General features: G+C 26.8%; 2 protein-coding genes across 2 annotated transcripts in view; one reads left to right on the forward strand and one right to left on the reverse strand.

Annotated features, from left to right (window-relative positions):
* Positions 1-3,639: 3,639 nt before the first annotated feature.
* Positions 3,640-21,279, reverse strand: part of LOC111629764 — a 102,340-nt gene continuing 84,700 nt past the window's right edge. Inside the window, exon 2 of the mRNA XM_023373707.1 lies at positions 3,640-3,983. Within this exon, the coding sequence (XP_023229475.1) occupies positions 3,655-3,983 (329 nt within the window). The 3' untranslated portion in view covers positions 3,640-3,654. The remainder of the gene's footprint in view (positions 3,984-21,279) is intronic.
* LOC111629681 (neuronal acetylcholine receptor subunit alpha-6-like) lies at positions 7,531-8,890 on the forward strand. The gene is made up of 2 exons (XM_023373606.1): positions 7,531-8,090; positions 8,427-8,890. Exons 1-2 carry the CDS (start codon positions 7,601-7,603, stop codon positions 8,747-8,749), a joined length of 813 nt encoding a protein of 270 aa, XP_023229374.1. The 5' UTR covers positions 7,531-7,600; the 3' UTR covers positions 8,750-8,890.

Consider the following 21,279-nt stretch of genomic DNA (forward strand, 5'->3'; position numbering starts at 1 on the left):
AAATAATCATAAAAAGAAAGACATCTAGAAGATGGAGAAAGTTTGGAAACGCTGATACTACCAGTTTTTGATATACTTCACTATATTGCTGCCTAATATTGATCCTTCGTATAGTCATTGATCAAACTGATTCCACTACCTTCCATTAGATATGATCCAAGTGCCAATATCGGAAACTATCGACAATGGATTTCAAAACTAAATAAAATACGGTGAAAGTTGTCTTAAATAAAAACATCAACAACTTGCTGTAAATTAATTTATTCAATAAAACAATACGTAAACATAGAATTGGTATTCTGGTAGAGTACCTTGAAACCGATTAAGACTACTTAAAACTATTGATTAAAGACACGAGAGAAATAAAAGATATACCGAAACTCGTTTTAACGCTGTGGTGTCATTAGATATTAAAATACGAGTCGATTTATATTAAAGATAAAATCACAGCTGCATATTAACAAGAGAATTCAAATGATACTGTTTATCGATATGTGAAACTTCTAGGATAAGTCGAGATAATTGCAAAATGACATCAGGTTGTTCGAATTGGTGAAGGGAGTGACGTAATTTTCCAACTGGCTGCCATTAATAGATAGCCTCCAGTCACTCGGTGATAAGGATCCAATACAAACTTTAAATTACGGTATGGATCTAATTAAAGGGCTGTTTCACTTCCGATTGGATGAATTATACAGATAGAACAAATGATTCAAAATAAATTTGACTGAGAATTATTTACAAATTTTCTTTTAATATCAGAGAGAATCTGAATACTTTACGAGAATGTAGTACTCTTATCGTTCTCAACCGCTTAATTACCAAAAATTTGCATTTGGTACAATTGTATTGTAAATTTTAGAAAATTTTTCGACTTTCTCCCTTATAAATTAATTAATACAATTACATTTAAAGTGTTTTTGAAAGCTTTAAATAAATTAGTTAAATTCTTATCGACGGTTAAAAAAAATTGAGAACTAAATTTTATCAATTCTACAAATTTACCATTATATAAAAATATTATTGATAAATATTTAAATAAAAATATATTTACATCATCGAATTTACNGGTCGAGTAAATCCAGGATCAGTGGTAGGTACTGTGTACTGATTGAGATGACTTATCTCAAAATGACTCCATACGTGCATCGATTATGCCAGTCTAGCAAATGGAATCAATCCTGTAATATCATTCAAAGAGGCTTTATATGACAACATTGTAATGGTCTGGACGAGAATCTCTATCTCAACGGACTTGATTGTACCTTACAGGGATGTATCTTTGACATAAGTAAATGGATAACATAAAAACATGTTAAATTTATCAAATATTATGACATTATATCTTTTGATCCGTTATATATATGAATCACAAGTTTTTCAATTCCTAGTTCATCTCGAAGTAATTAAAAAATATATTTATTTTTTGGAACGAAAGAAAATTTGCAAGATATGGACATCACAGAATAACAAAATTATTTAAAATTTTTCTTTTAACAATTCCTCAGAAGGTTACAAATGGTTTAAATTAATTACAAAATAATCTCTTGATATTTATCATAATACAAAATTAATTGCATTTATGAAGCTAATAGATTTATGTTTATTTTTAAGATTTAGTTTATCATTGCTATTCTTAAATTCAGCACACTAAATTCAACTTAATAACGTTTTTTGTATTCTGCATTCAGATACAATAAACAAAATGAAAAAACACTCCAATATACAGAAGCAAAACATTTGAAAACATTAAAAACTTCATTTATTTACTCCTTGGAAAATTTGAATTTTCGCAAACGATAGATTAAAGTTGGAGTTTCGAATTTGCATTTTAATTTGAATTTTAATCAATGACAAGTTTTTCAAAGATTTCGCTTATTTCTCTATTACAGTAATGCAATTCACAAGGTGTAAAACTTTTGGAAAAAAAAAGTGCGCTACAAATACAATATTTCAGATACTTAACTGCCTTAATAGCTTTTGTAATCGCATATTGGACTGAAAAACTACCTGCAGAAAAGAACATATTCGATTCTTTTCAATTTAATTTGAATTAACTACGTGGCTTAACAAACCAAAAACATTTTTCTAAATTTAAAACTCTAAAAAACATCTTATTTCCTTTTTTTAATTTAGGCAAAGAAAACAGTAATCGAAAATATTTTCTATTTTAAATAAAACAGCTACTATTTAATAAAGTATACAAGAATTTTAATATTTAATGGTAACATATATGTGTATATATATATAATGTGAAGTTAAAAAAAATCAAATGTAGCTATGAAAGATTATTATGATAATTTTAATCATGAAATATATATAAATATAACAACAATAAAAATTAAAAATATATGAAATATATTTAAATGAATATATATATTATTTACATTTTTTTTAGTTGGTGGATTCCTTTAGGAGTTAAATTTTCGAATTACTTAGACGAAGAGGACATTTTCTCAATAGAGCGCCTTAAAATTTTGAAATTTCCGAATTATTTGAATATTTTCCATATACTTTACCTTCTGTAATAGCTACACATTTATCAATGTGTTTGGTCATTACATTTTTTTTATAGTATATTTTATTATGATCGCCGATTACATCAGTTGAAATATGAACAATAATCGGAACAAATCTTGAAGACTTGGCTAACCTTATCGTATAACAACGAAGACCTTCGATTATCTGCAGACCACACATTGGGGTATTTATATTGGTAATTAATCATTTCTAAACACTTATTTAAATTGGTTTGTATCATCCTCAAATCTTGCATCTCAAATTCTATCCACTTCTAATCATGATAGAAGTCCGAAACTTTGAAGACGTATCTGAGTCCTATGAGAATATATTTTAATGATGTTTTAGGGGTGGCCGCAACTCCTTATCCTCCCCACCTCGAAACCTGATAAACATAACCAAATATACAGTATATAATATAATATAATATGTGTGCACGAATGCATTGTAGTAATATAGCCTATATGCTGGGGTAAATCCCATCCAACCATTCCCACTCACAATCCAAAAAGAAACCATGATCAATAAAGATTTAAAAAATTTTTTAATATATATTAAAATTATTACATTAAAAATAATAGAAGTTTGAATAACTATCACATTTAAATAAGCAAAACTTTTACATTTTACTTTTATTTATTGCTTTTTTTTTTTTTTTAAGAAAACCGTGTTCTTGACTACATTACAGCGGAAAATTTCTAAACTCTTCTTCAGAGAAGTGACTCAAAGCTTTATAACCATTAATTTAATTTTGAGAGAAATATATTCGTTTCAAAATAAAAAAAAATATAAATAACTTCATTCTTATACGTAAATAAATAAATCTATTCGTATCTATCGAAAAGTGAGATATAGGCAAACCATAATGAACTAAACAGCGAACTTATAAATAAAATTCNTTAAATCTTTAACATCAAAAATAATAAATTTATCCCATATAACGGCAGTTAACAATGAAATTTCAATTTATAAAATTTGATATATTTCCTTTTATAGTGCCTTCGTGTAGCGCTCAAGAAAATTTATAGTATATCTCGGTATTCGCTTTAGATTATATTCTAAGCAACATGAAGTATTTGAAACGAGAATCAGATTTAATTGAACCATTCTTCACGTCAGCTCCATTAAAATATTTCACTCAACACTACTCTTACCTCTCACTGTTAATCTAACTTCACCGGACGTCAGAGTGGGATCATGTAGAGATCCTTGGGTCACCTGGCACTGCCACATTCCGTCGTCGTCTTCGAGTTTACTGTTAAGAACATCAATACTGCAATCTCCATCAGCTGGCTCTCTTTGAAACCTGTATTTCTCGTTAATTCTGCCAACTACTACTCCATCTTTCAACCAGGCACATTCACCTCCTCTGTTCCTCACTGTGCAGATCAAACGCGATGTTTCACCAGGATTCACTTCTACGTCGCTAGGCATTGTAATAAATTCCTGTACTGCCAAAATTCCTGCAATAATACAAGTAATGATAAATATTATAATCAGTTATTTAAGCTATATAAGTGAAAACTAAAATGGATGATATTTCTTCATTTTAGTTTAGATTTTTGATATTTACAACCTTAAACAAAAAAAATTCATGGCTAATTTTTTATCTTTAAATTAAATTCTTTTAAAGATTAAATTCTATTTGCTGAATATAAAAAGAACTTAAATGTAATCATTTAAGTGAATACAAAAAATGATCACGATGCTTGTATGCTTTTTTCTGTCTAATTGTTTTATAATTAGAACGTAATGTAGTTAACATTTTCATTTAGCAAATAAAGTTGCTCGCGAGTCATACATTGTTACTCTTCATTATTTGGACTTAGTCTCTTATTAATCTACAAAATGAATCTAACAAAAGACGAGAAAAACTAAGTAAACAGACAAACAAAAATTGACAATAAACTGCTAACTTGGTTGTTGACATTTCGGCTTAATTTTGCGTTCGTTTCTTAATTGAAACGTACAATAAAACATTTAAGACCTTTCAATTAAAAAAAATTAAACACTTCATTTTATGTATTTATTTTTATTAAACAAATTTAAAGAATATCTATACAGAATTCATGATTTAAAATTTCAAAATAAAATTATTAATATGTTTGGAGATTAATGGTTTAATTTGCAACCGTCCAATTCCAATTCATACTGCTCAATGTTACATTCTGTACATTTTTATACAGGATAGGCCAAAAGTCACTTTACCTTAGAAACAGCTCGCCTTTATGAAGAGGAAAACGTGGGAGGGGTATTTAAAAAGATGTTATCTTTCATGTTTAGGCCAAAAAAATCTCCAAGATGTATACATTATAATGTTAAAAAGAAACTTAAAAAATAATTAAAAGTATAAAAGTTATTTCATTTTTAAATGGTAAAGTGACTTTTGACCCACCCTGTATAAACGTAAATAATGTACATAAATACGTAAGTAAGGTATGTAAAAATTATCAAAACACTAAAACTTAATTATAAGTTTTTTCATTATTTTATGAAATGAAAGGAGAATTTAATTCCCTTACATTCCATAAAATTATAATTCAAAATTCTGTCATAGAAACTTAACATTACTTATTCTAAAATGCTAAAATATCTAATTTTTCATTATCCCAACTGATACAGTTGGAGATCATGTACTTTTCCATCACATTAATTTCTGCCAATCGCAGTCGCTGCAGGAAGATACCTACTAACACCTCAGATCGATTTAAGACGATACCGGTTAGATATTAGTGGAAAAGAGAATATTCCCACAAAATTGCTGCTCCAACTAGGTCATTATATGCGTGCCAATTATTGTTTTTAAGACTTAATAATTGAATTTCCTCATTACTTACTTATTAATTGCAAATCTCTCAATTTTATAATTAGAATAATAATAACGATAATTTTAAAAGAATAGATAAAAATGTATAAGGATTATAGTTATTCAAAGATAAATGTATAAGAATAAACTGCTTCAAGAAAGCAGTTTATAAAATAAACATATGATATACATTTTTATCATCTATATAATCTAATGTGATGTCGAAAATGCAAGAAAGAGAAGAAAGAGGAGAGTGAGAAATAAGGAAATAATCATAAAAAGAAAGACATCTAGAAGATGGAGAAAGTTTGGAAACGCTGATACTACCAGTTTTTGATATACTTCACTATATTGCTGCCTAATATTGATCCTTCGTATAGTCATTGATCAAACTGATTCCACTACCTTCCATTAGATATGATCCAAGTGCCAATATCGGAAACTATCGACAATGGATTTCAAAACTAAATAAAATACGGTGAAAGTTGTCTTAAATAAAAACATCAACAACTTGCTGTAAATTAATTTATTCAATAAAACAATACGTAAACATAGAATTGGTATTCTGGTAGAGTACCTTGAAACCGATTAAGACTACTTAAAACTATTGATTAAAGACACGAGAGAAATAAAAGATATACCGAAACTCGTTTTAACGCTGTGGTGTCATTAGATATTAAAATACGAGTCGATTTATATTAAAGATAAAATCACAGCTGCATATTAACAAGAGAATTCAAATGATACTGTTTATCGATATGTGAAACTTCTAGGATAAGTCGAGATAATTGCAAAATGACATCAGGTTGTTCGAATTGGTGAAGGGAGTGACGTAATTTTCCAACTGGCTGCCATTAATAGATAGCCTCCAGTCACTCGGTGATAAGGATCCAATACAAACTTTAAATTACGGTATGGATCTAATTAAAGGGCTGTTTCACTTCCGATTGGATGAATTATACAGATAGAACAAATGATTCAAAATAAATTTGACTGAGAATTATTTACAAATTTTCTTTTAATATCAGAGAGAATCTGAATACTTTACGAGAATGTAGTACTCTTATCGTTCTCAACCGCTTAATTACCAAAAATTTGCATTTGGTACAATTGTATTGTAAATTTTAGAAAATTTTTCGACTTTCTCCCTTATAAATTAATTAATACAATTACATTTAAAGTGTTTTTGAAAGCTTTAAATAAATTAGTTAAATTCTTATCGACGGTTAAAAAAAATTGAGAACTAAATTTTATCAATTCTACAAATTTACCATTATATAAAAATATTATTGATAAATATTTAAATAAAAATATATTTACATCATCGAATTTACGCAATTTTATACAAAGAGAGAATATTTAAGTAAAATTCAATATGTATTAAATAGTTTTCTTATTATCTTAATTGAATTTTTCGCTTTTCGTTTGATCAAATCTGATTATTGGAACGAATGTGTCGAATTTATTTAATCTATCAATAAATTTAATATTCAATCAAGATTAACAAGGAATATATTAAACCAACAGAATCAAATTCAAAGTTAATTAGCATTCATCTGGACAGACAGTAATTGTCTGGATTAAAATTATTAATAATGCGAATTTGGTCCAGGATAAATCTACTCTTTATTCTACATATTAGTAATAACAACGGGAAATATTTCTATAATTAAAAATAATTAATTTCCAATTATTTTTATTTCAAATTGATTTAAAAATACACAAACTAATTTTTTATTCTTATATTTTAAAGTATTTCGAAACGAGATTAAAAAATTTTAGTGTGTTTTTATCCAAAACTGAAATTAAAATATGAAATTTTTAAAGTTTTATTAAATTTAATCTCTCTAAACTTTTAAACCGTTACTATTTTATGATGATATTAATGGAATTATTTATGTATAAGTCAATGCTTAAATTAAACATAGTGAATAGAATCTTAGTGAAAATCTTGACATATGGAGCTAAATAGATTTTATTCTTGTTGAAGTTTAGTCATTCGTGTTATTCATTAAATTAATGTACAATTTCAATGAAAGTCAGGAAATGTAGACCAAAAGTAAAATATTACAGAAAATTATTTAGCCGGAAAATTCTGATAAATTAGTAGAATTACAAAAATTAAATGGACATTGATAAACAGAATGAATCTGATTAATAGAATAAATATAATGATTTTAACATATCCACAACATTAACGATAATAAAACTTTTTAAAATATTTCTAGCCATCCGGCCAAACTTGTAGTGGAAACTTTAAATGGAGAAACCAACATGTTAATTAGCAACGATGGGACGGTTATGTGGATACCACCGATCACATTTTCTACGTTTTGTATCATCAACAGATCAGGAAACGATCAGAAATGCAATATTACAATAGGTTCCTGGACAGAAAACGTTAATTATATAAATTTGAAGTTATCTAAAGATAAAGTCGATACTTCCCATTTTTCCAATACCAATCCGAAATGGGAAGTTGTGCGATTCGAAGCAATACGTCAAGAAAGATTTTACGAGTGTTGTCCCGAAGCTTACGTCAGCATTTCGTACATCTTCGAACTGAGAAAATGGCATTCGAAAGCCGTTAATGCTAAGGAAATTATGTGCGGAACCACTTTGATCGCCATCATCCTCACCCTTGCTATGTTTTGGTTACCATCCGATTCGGAGAAAAAATTTACGTTGGGTGCTGTTTCCCTCCTCATTCTAGCCATGATCTTGCTACTGGGTCATCTCTCCAAACCTGGATTAGAAGTAGCAGGTAAGATATCAATATATTCAATATAAAAGTCTAACGATATTCAAGTCCAAACACCTAAAAATATAGAATGCCGAACTTATTCGTTGTATTTCGCGATATCTATGAGCGTAATTCCATTATTGTCTTAATCCACGATGCTATCAGAGTAAGCAGACATTTTATAATTACGAATATATCGTACAAATTTAATAGAATTACTTCTGATAATCAGTTGTTATGCAAATCAATATACAGTATTAATATTCCTTTGTATAGAAAACATTTATATTCTATATTAAAGCCAAACATTTCATATATTAAAATATAATGTTTTTTTTTTTTCCTTTTATATTTCAGCCTCTTTCACCAGAAATTCTTTGTTTATAATGGCGGCGGCCATCTTAGTCGAGATCGTCATCGTAAACATTTCCAGTATGAAAACGGCTTGCAAGACTCCAAAGTTTCTTACTTCCGGTATTATCGGTCGAGTGTTATTATTAAATTCAACCGAATCTTCGAATCAATATTCAGATGCCGAGAAAAATAGTAAAATTACAATACAAGCAAATTTCACAGATCAGAAGAGCGCTTGTCAAGGATGGAGCATCATCGCTACTGCATGCGATCGAATATTTTTTTTCGTCTTTCTTCTCACTTTTATCATAGAAAGAAGCTTTTAAACATATATACATTATATGTTATGTGCACTATTATATAGTACAAGTCGACCCCCCTATAACACTGTTGATTTTTCCGTTTTATATGAATTCCATGTTATACGAGTCACTTAGATTTTACAAATACGTGTGCCAGGGTGTGAACTGCTCACGTATTTGTAAAATCTAAGTGACTCATACAACATGGAATTCATATAAAACGGAAAAATCAACAGTGTTATAGGGGGGTCGACTGNAGGTGTAAAACTTTTGGAAAAAAAAAGTGCGCTACAAATACAATATTTCAGATACTTAACTGCCTTAATAGCTTTTGTAATCGCATATTGGACTGAAAAACTACCTGCAGAAAAGAACATATTCGATTCTTTTCAATTTAATTTGAATTAACTACGTGGCTTAACAAACCAAAAACATTTTTCTAAATTTAAAACTCTAAAAAACATCTTATTTCCTTTTTTTAATTTAGGCAAAGAAAACAGTAATCGAAAATATTTTCTATTTTAAATAAAACAGCTACTATTTAATAAAGTATACAAGAATTTTAATATTTAATGGTAACATATATGTGTATATATATATAATGTGAAGTTAAAAAAAATCAAATGTAGCTATGAAAGATTATTATGATAATTTTAATCATGAAATATATATAAATATAACAACAATAAAAATTAAAAATATATGAAATATATTTAAATGAATATATATATTATTTACATTTTTTTTAGTTAATGGATTCCTTTAGGAGTTAAATTTTCGAATTACTTAGACGAAGAGGACATTTTCTCAATAGAGCGCCTTAAAATTTTGAAATTTCCGAATTATTTGAATATTTTCCATATACTTTACCTTCTGTAATAGCTACACATTTATCAATGTGTTTGGTCATTACATTTTTTTTATAGTATATTTTATTATGATCGCCGATTACATCAGTTGAAATATGAACAATAATCGGAACAAATCTTGAAGACTTGGCTAACCTTATCGTATAACAACGAAGACCTTCGATTATCTGCAGACCACACATTGGGGTATTTATATTGGTAATTAATCATTTCTAAACACTTATTTAAATTGGTTTGTATCATCCTCAAATCTTGCATCTCAAATACTATCCACTTCTAATCATGATAGAAGTCCGAAACTTTGAAGACGTATCTGAGTCCTATGAGAATATATTTTAATGATGTTTTAGGGGTGGCCGCAACTCCTTATCCTCCCCACCTCGAAACCTGATAAACATAACCAAATATACAGTATATAATATAATATAATATGTGTGCACGAATGCATTGTAGTAATATAGCCTATATGCTGGGGTAAATCCCATCCAACCATTCCCACTCACAATCCAAAAAGAAACCATGATCAATAAAGATTTAAAAAATTTTTTAATATATATTAAAATTATTACATTAAAAATAATAGAAGTTTGAATAACTATCACATTTAAATAAGCAAAACTTTTACATTTTACTTTTATTTATTGCTTTTTTTTTTTTTAAAGAAAACCGTGTTCTTGACTACATTACAGCGGAAAATTTCTAAACTCTTCTTCAGAGAAGTGACTCAAAGCTTTATAACCATTAATTTAATTTTGAGAGAAATATATTCGTTTCAAAATAAAAAAAAATATAAATAACTTCATTCTTATACGTAAATAAATAAATCTATTCGTATCTATCGAAAAGTGAGATATAGGCAAACCATAATGAACTAAACAGCGAACTTATAAATAAAATTCTGAAAACATTTAAGAATTAAATAAAATTAGAACACGAGATCTAATAAATCTAAAGATTAAGTACAGCAAAGTTCAGATAAAAGAAGTAAATACTGTAATCGATTAAGAGGGAAAAAAATAAAAGGCGGTTTAAAATCTATTCTCTGTCTTGAAAATGGGGATTTTTGTTTTCTTAGATGGTAAACAATGTATTAAAGATCTAAATTTAATTTTTTTTAAATGTATTTAATTAACTAAAAGTCTGCAGATGAATATCGGAAAAATCTAAAATAATGATACAAAATTTAAATTTTATCTACGTTGCATTTTATTAAATTTTAATTTATAATTTACTAAAAAAAATTTTTTTTCTGACATTTATTTCACTCCGTTAACTGGATATAAATCGCTATTTCAAACAAAGTCGTTATATTAATTATTTTCATATAGATAATTAAATAAAAATTGAGAGAATATTCAAATCATTCGAATATAGGAAAATATTAATCAATTTTAAACTTTGATTAAAAATATCAAGCATGCTAATTCGAAAATTAATAAATGAACACGAACAACATAAAGAAAAAAAATTAAGAAATTTTTTTTAATAAACACGAGTAATTTTGTCACATTTTAATCAAAGTGAAAGGAAGTTTACAAAAAAAAAGTTTAATCATTTCATCAATATTGTTGCTATCGATTTATTGCATTTAATGAAGAACTTTAACTTTTAGGATAATATTAAAGAAAATATTTAATGTTATTTCTGTTCTAATTAGAATTTAAATCCAGTAAATTAATTGTATTTAATATCCTTAACAAATCGCATTTATTACAGGAACCAAAAATTATTATTTATTGAAGAATATACTTGTTTTTCTTTTAAGCATTCAAATTGTTCAAAACCTTATACACATTTATAATTTAAACCCATAAAAATTGAACAAAAAAAATTTAATTTCATAAAACGTTACGTTGCAATATTCGCATGCAATGTATAAGAAATCTTCATTTTTACATGTATGAGATAGCTTCATAAATATAATATTACGTAAAAAAATCTCTATCATGGGAAAAGGAAGATCGAAAACACGCAATAGCAAAGTAAAGAAAGTATACGTTTATATGATAAATATAACACTAACTATTAAACAACCAAGCACCAAATTATAATAATATACTGTATTTTAAGATATATTACAAATTGAAGGGCTTTTATAAAAAAAGACTTCAAAGTTTTACTTATTTTTAGCCTTCAATTTCTAATATTTTTTTAAAATTTATTTTGTCCTGAATTTTTCATTTTTATTGGAATTTTTAAAGAATCCGGTGCCGGAAGAACTACAAACTTAGATATTTGTGAAAAAAAAGAGCCTTAAAAAAGTCCTTCGCTAATGTTAATTGTGTTCCTGTGGTTGGAAAGAACGTTTATAAGAGTTCTTCAAATTTTTATATGTACTTGATCTCCAATTTTTAACATTTTTTAAAGTAAATAATAGATTAATAGATTTTGTACGACTGATATATTAATAACACTTTTAGATATTGTAATTACAAATTATTCTTTATATACAATCATTAATGTGCAATCGATTTCCAAAAACTTTTTTTAAGCAATTGTGAATCATCAGAATTTAGGCATCATCTACCGTATTCAGGTTGCAAAAATCGATTTGGCTGATAAAAATGAATCCTCTTGTTTACAATTGCAATATTTTATGTAGAATATTTTAAATAGTCGATTCTTAGAAACTACATATAAATTTATTAATGTCATTAAATATATACGACTTCGATTCCCAAAAATGATGTCAAGTAGGTTAAATCCAGTTTAATACGAAGCAATCATACAAACAGTTGTAGTACCATTAAAGCAATTTATGTTATCTATGAGGTTAATCAGAAAATTAGAATAACTATCATTATAATTCTATCAATAAATGAAAATTTTTTTCAAGAGTGGACAGATAGATGCAACATGTATTCATACAGAATTCAAAGAATATGATAATTGTATAAAGAATGGTATAGATATATAGTAGTTAGTAGACTAAGTTCCTAAGCTAATAATATAAACTTTCAAAATTGATCGACAATCCTCGCGTTGACACGTCATTATAGTCTTACAAAGAAATATTAAACTGTTGCGCGCACACAACATAGAATGTAAATATAAAAAATTTTGTTTTAATGCCGGAAACAATAAGGAAAAATTCAAAACTTTAAAAAGAAAATCGAAAGCAAAGTAAATAAAAAACTGATTTTTCTCAATTAACTTTAAATAGTGGAAGAAAAAATGTTTTAAATTGCTTTTCTAAAACCATGAATATTTCACAGATTAATATATTTATGTTATATTCAGTTAGAATATATAGGAATATATATTAGGGATTTTATAAATAATGTAAGAAGTATTCTTATTAAATGACACTTTTTAAATCAGTAGATGGGAGTCTTTTAAAATTACTAACATTTTAGTAAAATTGTGATAAAAGCAAAGTAGATGCGATTTAGTTCAAATCGTTCCCTTTTCATAAATAGTAGCAACATAAAAGTATGCCGAAAATAAAGATTAATAAAGCAGAGGATGCAACAAAAAGAAGTTAACCAAGAATGAAAATATAATCCCTCTTTTACGATAAAGAAAATATCTACCAAATCCGCGATTTCCTCTTTTCTGAAGATAGCTTCTCATAAAATAAAACTGTTCGTTTTCGGAAATAGTCTGTCATAAGATATATCGACTAAATAATTATCTTGGTTGATGGGTTTCGGTATAGACAGTATTTTATGGCATCTACTGAAATTACTTGCTTTATTACAACTTTAATACAAAGATCAGGGATATACTAAGAAAATATAGTTGTTTAGTTTAATTCTTATAACAAGTTGGATTCATCCGGAATAGTTGATTAAATGTAATCAATAAATATAAAACTAATACTGTTACTAAAGAATTATAAATTTCAACATAGATGTAGAAAGCCTTGTGAAATGCCAAGATTGGGCTGCTGAAGGCAAGGAAAGGGAGCCTCTAGTATGTGCTAAATAAAACATGAATATTTATAATGAAATATCCTCATTGGAGTCATACACTATTTACTATTTTATGAGTCAAAAAAATATATAAATTTAAAGGCGTATGAATTATTTTTACATGGTTTAACATTTTAACATATGATTGATTAAAATTGAAATAGATTGAAATAGATAATACAATCTTAATGAGTTTCAATTCTTAGATAGCAGTTTTTGATGGATGTAATATTTAATTGAGAGATTATAAGTTTTAGAGGTTGGAATGTGGAGTAGCAAATATATATGTAAATTTTAAGTATTTTTTGTCTTTTATAGATTTAGAAAATATGGAAAATTATTCATGAATTTCTATATTTTACATAAAATAGAAGACACTATGTTTCTTTTATTTAGTAAATTATGACAGAATAAAATACGTATATTACAAAAATATTTAGATATCAAACAAGTTTTAATTTATACAGAACTAGCTTACCCGTCGCGCATTGCTGCGATCTCAGAAGAAAGGAAATTAAAGCAAACTCGTTATGATAAAATTAAATTTACATTTTATCATTTTCATTGAAACTTATTATTATTATTCATTTTCATCGGAAAAACATTTCAAAGTGGTGTTTCAATTTTATTTATTTATTGGAGTGCTTTGTGGATACACGATATTTTTTGTTTTTCCGTCTGGTGCGTACACGAATAAATCAAAAGGTTTTCCGATGCGTGNAAATAATGCCAATTTTTTTATTTTTAAATAACAAATGAAAACAAAGTTAATCTTTTTATCGGTTATTATATACTTGTAAATTAGTAAAAACAAATTAAAATAAAAGTGAAAAATACAATTCGATATATGTATGTTTAACGAAATATGCAGTAAAGTAGGTACGTTTTAATTAATTATTCTCTACCTGAATAGCTACAATGTAAATTATCTTTGTAAATTTATTAGATTAAGTAGGAAATCCTGTTTTCGATACTTGTCACTAACCAATTATATTCATACAGAAAAGAGCAATCTCGAAGTACTTTTCGCCTATTGAAAAGGGAATAATCCTTGAAAAATCTATCGACTGCAAAGTCTGGAATTTCTGATCAACTGAGGGTTAAATTATAATGATTCATCTCCTTCGAGGAAAACAAGGGAGAGTTAGATAAGGTCTTTCTCACAATTTCAGTCAACCAATTGACACGATTAAGGGTGATAATCATCTCCAAAATATCATAACGGAGATGAAAGTACAGTTATTTCACACGAGCAAGCTGGCTACATTACAACCAACAATTACATCATAATTTCTAATTAAATCGAAATTTAAGAGAGTGACAGCTTTAAATAATTAAATTTTTGAAATTTAAATTTGAAAGAAAATGTATCGTTTCGCAGATTAGTATTCTTGTAAATCATCTTATAGATATTTTTATTATTCAAATGTATTACGTAAAGTTATATCGAATTTTTATTTATACACGAAAATAATAAATTCAAATTAAATTATTTTTAGCAAAATTTATAAACAACAGAAATATTATTTCTAATGTTTATTTTACATTTATATGTAGAGAATAATTACACATTGAAAATATACAATTAATTATAAACTCACACTATCTGATAATGTTCATATAAATATTTATTATATTCAATTACTCATTGATTAGAAGAATTAACAGGTTAATAAATGATGATCATATTTAAAATATACACACCGAAATTAGATATTAAAATTAAATTGTTGATTTTACATTAACTTTTAAATTCCGGCATTGAATATCCCTGTTATCATCATAAAACAATTAATAAATTTTTCTTTCTTCGTAGAATCTAAGCGGAATTAAATTTTTCCTGATCACCATATGAACTTGATAGTTCATATGATGATCAGGAAAAATTATGATTATCAAATAACTTTTAAATAAAATACTTTATAACATTTATTTACAGGGCTGTCAAGAGCGTATATAGACAGAAGTAGACGTGGTACCTTTTGTCTTTTGAACGAATTAAATGCGTAGAATGCTTCTTTATTAATTAAAAAAGTAGTTTATTTTTTGTTAGTGAAAATAAGGTTAATTTTATAGGGGCAGGAATCACTACGAGCCCCCCTATGTTTTCTCTAGACCTGAGAAAAAAGCTCCAGATCACCCTGTTTGTTTATCTAGACAAATGTTTGTCAAAATACAATGTGATAAACTCGATTTATGAGACATTTCTTAAATCCTTCAATTTTTCGAAAATTTCACCTTTTTAAAGATATTTGTGAGAAATTTCAATTAATATATTCGATTTTTTTAACGAAAATTTATTTAGATATAATGCAAATTTATTAAATATAGCTTCAAAAACAAAATTGATAAATGGCTGGCTTCAATTTAAACTAATAATATTGAAATCAATAAAGATGAATGTGTTAGAAATTTATGTAGAAGTTTATTTGAAATGCTAACTTTGGAATGTTTATAAGCATTATATAGGCACATTAATGAATATACTTTTATTCAACTTTTGAATATAGAAAGAGTAAATTTATTTTAAGAAAGTTAAACTATTCAGTTACTAATACAGTAAAGTTAACTGTTTATGATAGTCATCGAATGTTTTTTACTATCTTCATGGCCTGCCTACAAATTACTACATTAAACAAAATTTCTCCTATAATAAAGAAAACATTTTCAATGATGTCATAACGGAATCAGAAATAAGGTCATTATACAACCTACTAAAATAAATGTGTCATCATCACCTAAAATCGTTTTTCTTAAAAGAATTTTCAGAATAATCTGAAGTCTGAATTTCTAAATTCTGATATAAAAGAATCGATAGAAATAAATTATACAGAATCACTCAATGATGCTGTCAAGTTATAAAATAAATGTTAATTTTATTCAAATGTCTTTTTTATGATTGTTAAAAACCAATGTAAACCAATTCATTTTAAAGTATCAGAAATGTTTATAAATTGAATTCACCTAAAAGTAATGTTTTAAAATGTGAATTAACCGAATATCATTTATTTTAAAATTTACATCACTTTAAATATTTTGTTAATTCGAAAAGTAAGTTTATCGAAGGATATAGGCTAAATATGATAGTTTTCTCCATAGAAAAAAACTTTTAACTATAAACCCATAAAATATGTAAAAATCAATATTAAAACTTCAGCTTATCAACATTATTTTTATACTTTGAAAAGTAAACTATGCGCATTCTTAGAAATAAATAGAATTTATTCCTATGGGAATAGTTTATTGAACAAATGGTGAAGCATAAGCGAAATTTTTTCTTTTTGTAAATTGATAAGGAATTCATGAATATATTATTAGTTTATAAAATATTAAGCCCTATTGACATTAAAATGTGTAAATTTAGACTTTTGTTCCACATGAAATCTTAGAAGCTTCTCTAAATCTTGATGATCACGTACGAATTATTATATTAAAACTTCAACAAAAACGATATTTATATTTCAAAATATTTTATCATAATAAATGGAATAGACTATACAAACATTTATAGCAAATTTAAAAATTTATATAGTGGAAATTTAAAAGTATATACAACAGAGTATAGAATGTCAGCAAATTCAAGCACTTCATAAAAAATGCAATGCATTATTATCCAAACATTTTTAATAAAATTGTGTTTAAAAAACTTATCAAAGAGAAAAACATGTTTTCTTAGTTTAAATTTTGAAATAAATTAATTTTAATTGATTTGAATCAATTTATATAAAAAATTCGGTTAATAAAAGAAACCTAGTTTATACAATAATATAACTTTACCTGTCAAACAAACTCATAATAGAACTTAAATCTGCAGGTTATATCAGCTCTATGACAAGCTGGTGACAAATGTGATAAGGCTTTGTGTCACAACAGTTGGCGATATAAGCAAATGATCCGAAATGCCACACAATGGGGAGTGGTACACACGAATCCTCTTAGTTGTGTGGATTATATGTAATGCACATTCCGTTATCTAGGTCGAGGATTCTCTCGGTTGGCGGCATCAATTATCACAATGCAATTAGTTCTATCCAGGTTATTCTCGTGTGACAATTTGATATAGCACAATAAGTTAGATAATACAACTGACACACTGCTTTGCCTTTATAAACATATCTTAACTATAAAATGTTATTTAATATTGTAATATAATGTCTTTCTCATAATTACAAAAGTAGAATTGAATTTGTATCGAAATGTTTTAAAGGTAATCCGAGTAATATCTAGGTGTTCTGTATGTTGGATCTAATATTTCAACTCCTATCTTATCAGATCTAATATCACTTCTTCACGACTTACAAAACCACACGTCATTTAATAAATGACCACAGAAAGACGATTTCTGTGAAATGGTGATTCTAACCGAACAGCAATCCTTCGATATTTAACATTAGATCGGCCATTTTTTTCCCCCATTTAATAACTACGTTTCAACTGTATATACACCATTTACTGATGTGGATTAGCTTGTGAAAAATTCTGCAATTTAGAATTTATTATAAATTATACCAATTTTACCTTAAAAATCTTATTCATAAAAAAACTCCAATTTTATAAAATTTAGAAATTTATTATTATTTCTAATGTGTAGTCTAGTATTATGTTTTCTCTGACAAAATATCGACATAAGTTGTAAATTACTGAAATACACTGGAAGAGCTAGAGGCCAAGTAGAGCTCTCTTCTACGTAAATCAATTGGGATATCAACTTATTTGAAGAACATGCATTCCTTTAGGCTGTGTCATTATTAGCGCGTTTATTTTTCTTTATAATAAATATTATAATTTATTTGAAATGTAAAACATTTAAATTAAAATCTATCCAAATACAGGGATTATTTTATCATGGTAATTTATGTATTATATCGTAAATTAAAAATATAAAAATGTTTCTTCTGAATTCATTTGTTTTTTTCTTCTGTAAATATGGGAATTTAACGCTAATTTGACTAACAAAAATCTTCTGCAATAATAAAAAAGTCATCAAAATCCAAAATTTCCAAAATTTAATCAATCTATAAAAAATGAAATTCTTTTGAAAAAATTAGATATTCAAATTTATATTGATTGAAAATGAAATATCCGACTATTGATTTCTGCAGCAGTTCGTGATGTCCTATCTATTACTCAGGTTTATAGCATTTAGTTTGCATGTTGCGTGCCATACAAGTAAGTATGGTCGCCTTCATAGTGAAACAGAGAATTTCTAGTATAGATAATGCAATCTTGGAGAAAGCTTACAAAAATCGACCATCTAGTTAATCAATAAGAGAAACATGCAGTATAAGGAAAGTTTCGTTTCATTAGCAGCTTGTTAACTTAATTACGAACACTCCAGGACTGAAGCAACCATTGACTGTATCAATAAATGAATAGCAAAAGAAGATAACTTGAAGTTTAAAATAATTTTTTTTCTATAGTTAATAAAAACCGTTTTTAATAAAATGATTCTAGTTTCCATTTCAAAGCCGTTTCACTATGTTTCACGTCAAAGATTGATTCATGTGTCGATAAAACAGCATTATAATTTTATAGAGTTTTTCATATATGAATATATAGATGTAGATATGAGAAATAAAATTCGAATTCACGTTCCCTATAAAATTCAATGTCAACTAAACTCAAGATTCATTTATTGTGTTAGAGAAATTCCAAATGTTGGAAGAGAGTTAAACTGCAGATCTGAATTTCCTGACGATGCATGTCTATGATCGACACTACCTTCTTCACTACAGGACTTCATTACTAGAAGTAGTCAAGCGAGAATAGCTATGCTTATCGTAGATCGGAGAGGAATTTTGTATCCACACTACAGTAATGGGCAATGAAAAAAGCTGTCGAGGAAGTTGCGGGATAGCAGCCATTAGGGACTACCATGCGGTGTACAATAAGGTTTCGATACCCGCGGGCAATACGAAAAAAGAGAGTAGACGAACACATTGCAGGAAAATCACACACTATCTGTTTCGTGTGACAACATCGCCTTGTGATTAAACTTTCCTTTTTCAAAAGTCTCTCTTTCTCTCTCTCTACTCTGGATTCTGGCATTGTCGTCATGTAAGTGGTCTTCACTGTCTAATCTAGAAAAGTCTCGACTAGACGTCGTGTTTGCTCCCAAAGATATTTAAAGAATTTCTTGTAAAATTACTAGAGGGAGTTAAGCTTATTTTGCTACTATATTCTTTTTTATCTCTTTTATAATAGTCGACTTTTTACAAGTGAAAAGTTTGACTGCCGTTGACAGTATAAAAAATAATTTTTTACGAAATTATTTGTAAACTTGCAAAACTTTTACAGGCAAAAAATATTCTTAAATAAATTTAATATATTTATTTTATTAATAAAATAAATATAATTGATCTTTTCACGTCTTATCTAACTGTAATTACAGATTTAAAGTAATATATCTGATGAATTGCTTAAATAAAGGTTATTTTTTGAAAGATATTTCATATAATAGATTTGCATATTAATAAAAATAGCTTATATAATTAAATTTTTTTCAGTAAACAAATAATTTACTATCATACAAAATTGGATTGAATTACAAATAAGAGATATATGGTGAGATAGAAAGATAAATGAAAGAGATAGAAGCTATTGTAAATGGCCAGAACATTCAAAATGTCATCATAGTGAAACTAAATCGAAAGAACCTCAGAATAAAGAGCATCAACTGCTTTGCTGAAGGCATCATCCGAGTCAATTTGTTCGTTCGCTCTTCACCGGATCATGAATGTTTTTCTCACTTCCACAAAAAAGTGTTGTGTAAAATACATGCTATTTCGAATTTTATTCATTCTGTGGATGCCAAATAGCAACGTTTATCGAAAAGAATATTGATTTCATGAAATGTTGAGTTCGAACATGTGTTTGGTAAACTGAAATCGTCAGCATTTATAAAACTATTCCGCCAGTTTTTCAATTCGCTTTGTCAGTGATTTTATATTCCATTCAATTTAATATCTACAATACAAAGCCTGCTGTTTTAATACATATTTTCTTTAATTTAAGTTTTAAAAGAATAATCTATTATTCTCAATTTTAAATGCTACAGAAAAAAAAAACACAATCTGNACAATATTATTTATATTATTTTATTGTGAAATTATTCGTGAAGAATAATATAATCAAAAATGATAAATGTAAATAATAATGTAGTATATAGTAAATTTTGAATAAAATTCCTTTGTGTTTAGATTATTGTCAAATATAATAAATCGAAATATTTAAAGGAAGTCTGTAGAAAGTTAAAATATGCAATAATACCAATACATTTAATCATTTATTTATTTTCAACTAAAAGTATATTTCCAACCACATTAAAATTTTTAATTATACGTGACGTAGCGAATTTTTTGTGTTAGTCGTCCTAAGTTAATAAGCATATTTTAATATAAAATAATAAATACAAAATAAACATATTAAATTAAGTTATAACAGGCTTTTCTTATACGATTTAACAGGTTAAAATTTTTATTTACACCCAAAACAATTATTAACTCAAAAAAATATCAAAGCAGTTTTAGCATTGTACGTAGTAATTTAAAATAAATTAATAAAAATTGCGAATTCAATCTACAGCAATATTAAAGGTGCATTATTGCTGATATTCATAAAAAATAACTGATTAACATAAATTTGATAAACAACTACTAAAAACGAACACTTCAATAAATAAATTAACGTAAAAAACACTTAATATAACGCCTTATAACGTCTTAAAAACAAAATTTATCCTAAAATGTCACTATTTATTCTAAATTTGCAA

This window comes from Centruroides sculpturatus, unplaced genomic scaffold (assembly GCF_000671375.1).
Source record: "Centruroides sculpturatus isolate CEXI.00-Female unplaced genomic scaffold, Cexi_2.0 scaffold126, whole genome shotgun sequence".
Classification (NCBI taxonomy): Eukaryota; Metazoa; Arthropoda; class Arachnida; order Scorpiones; family Buthidae; genus Centruroides; species Centruroides sculpturatus.

Excerpts from the sequence above, each read along its gene's own strand:
- LOC111629681 (XM_023373606.1), top strand. The coding sequence starts at position 7,601 with ATGTTAATTAGCAACGATGGGACGGTTATGTGGATACCACCGATCACA. Across the intron at positions 8,091-8,426 it reads ACCTGGATTAGAAGTAGCAG|CCTCTTTCACCAGAAATTCT; the intron begins GTAAGATATCAA and ends TTTATATTTCAG.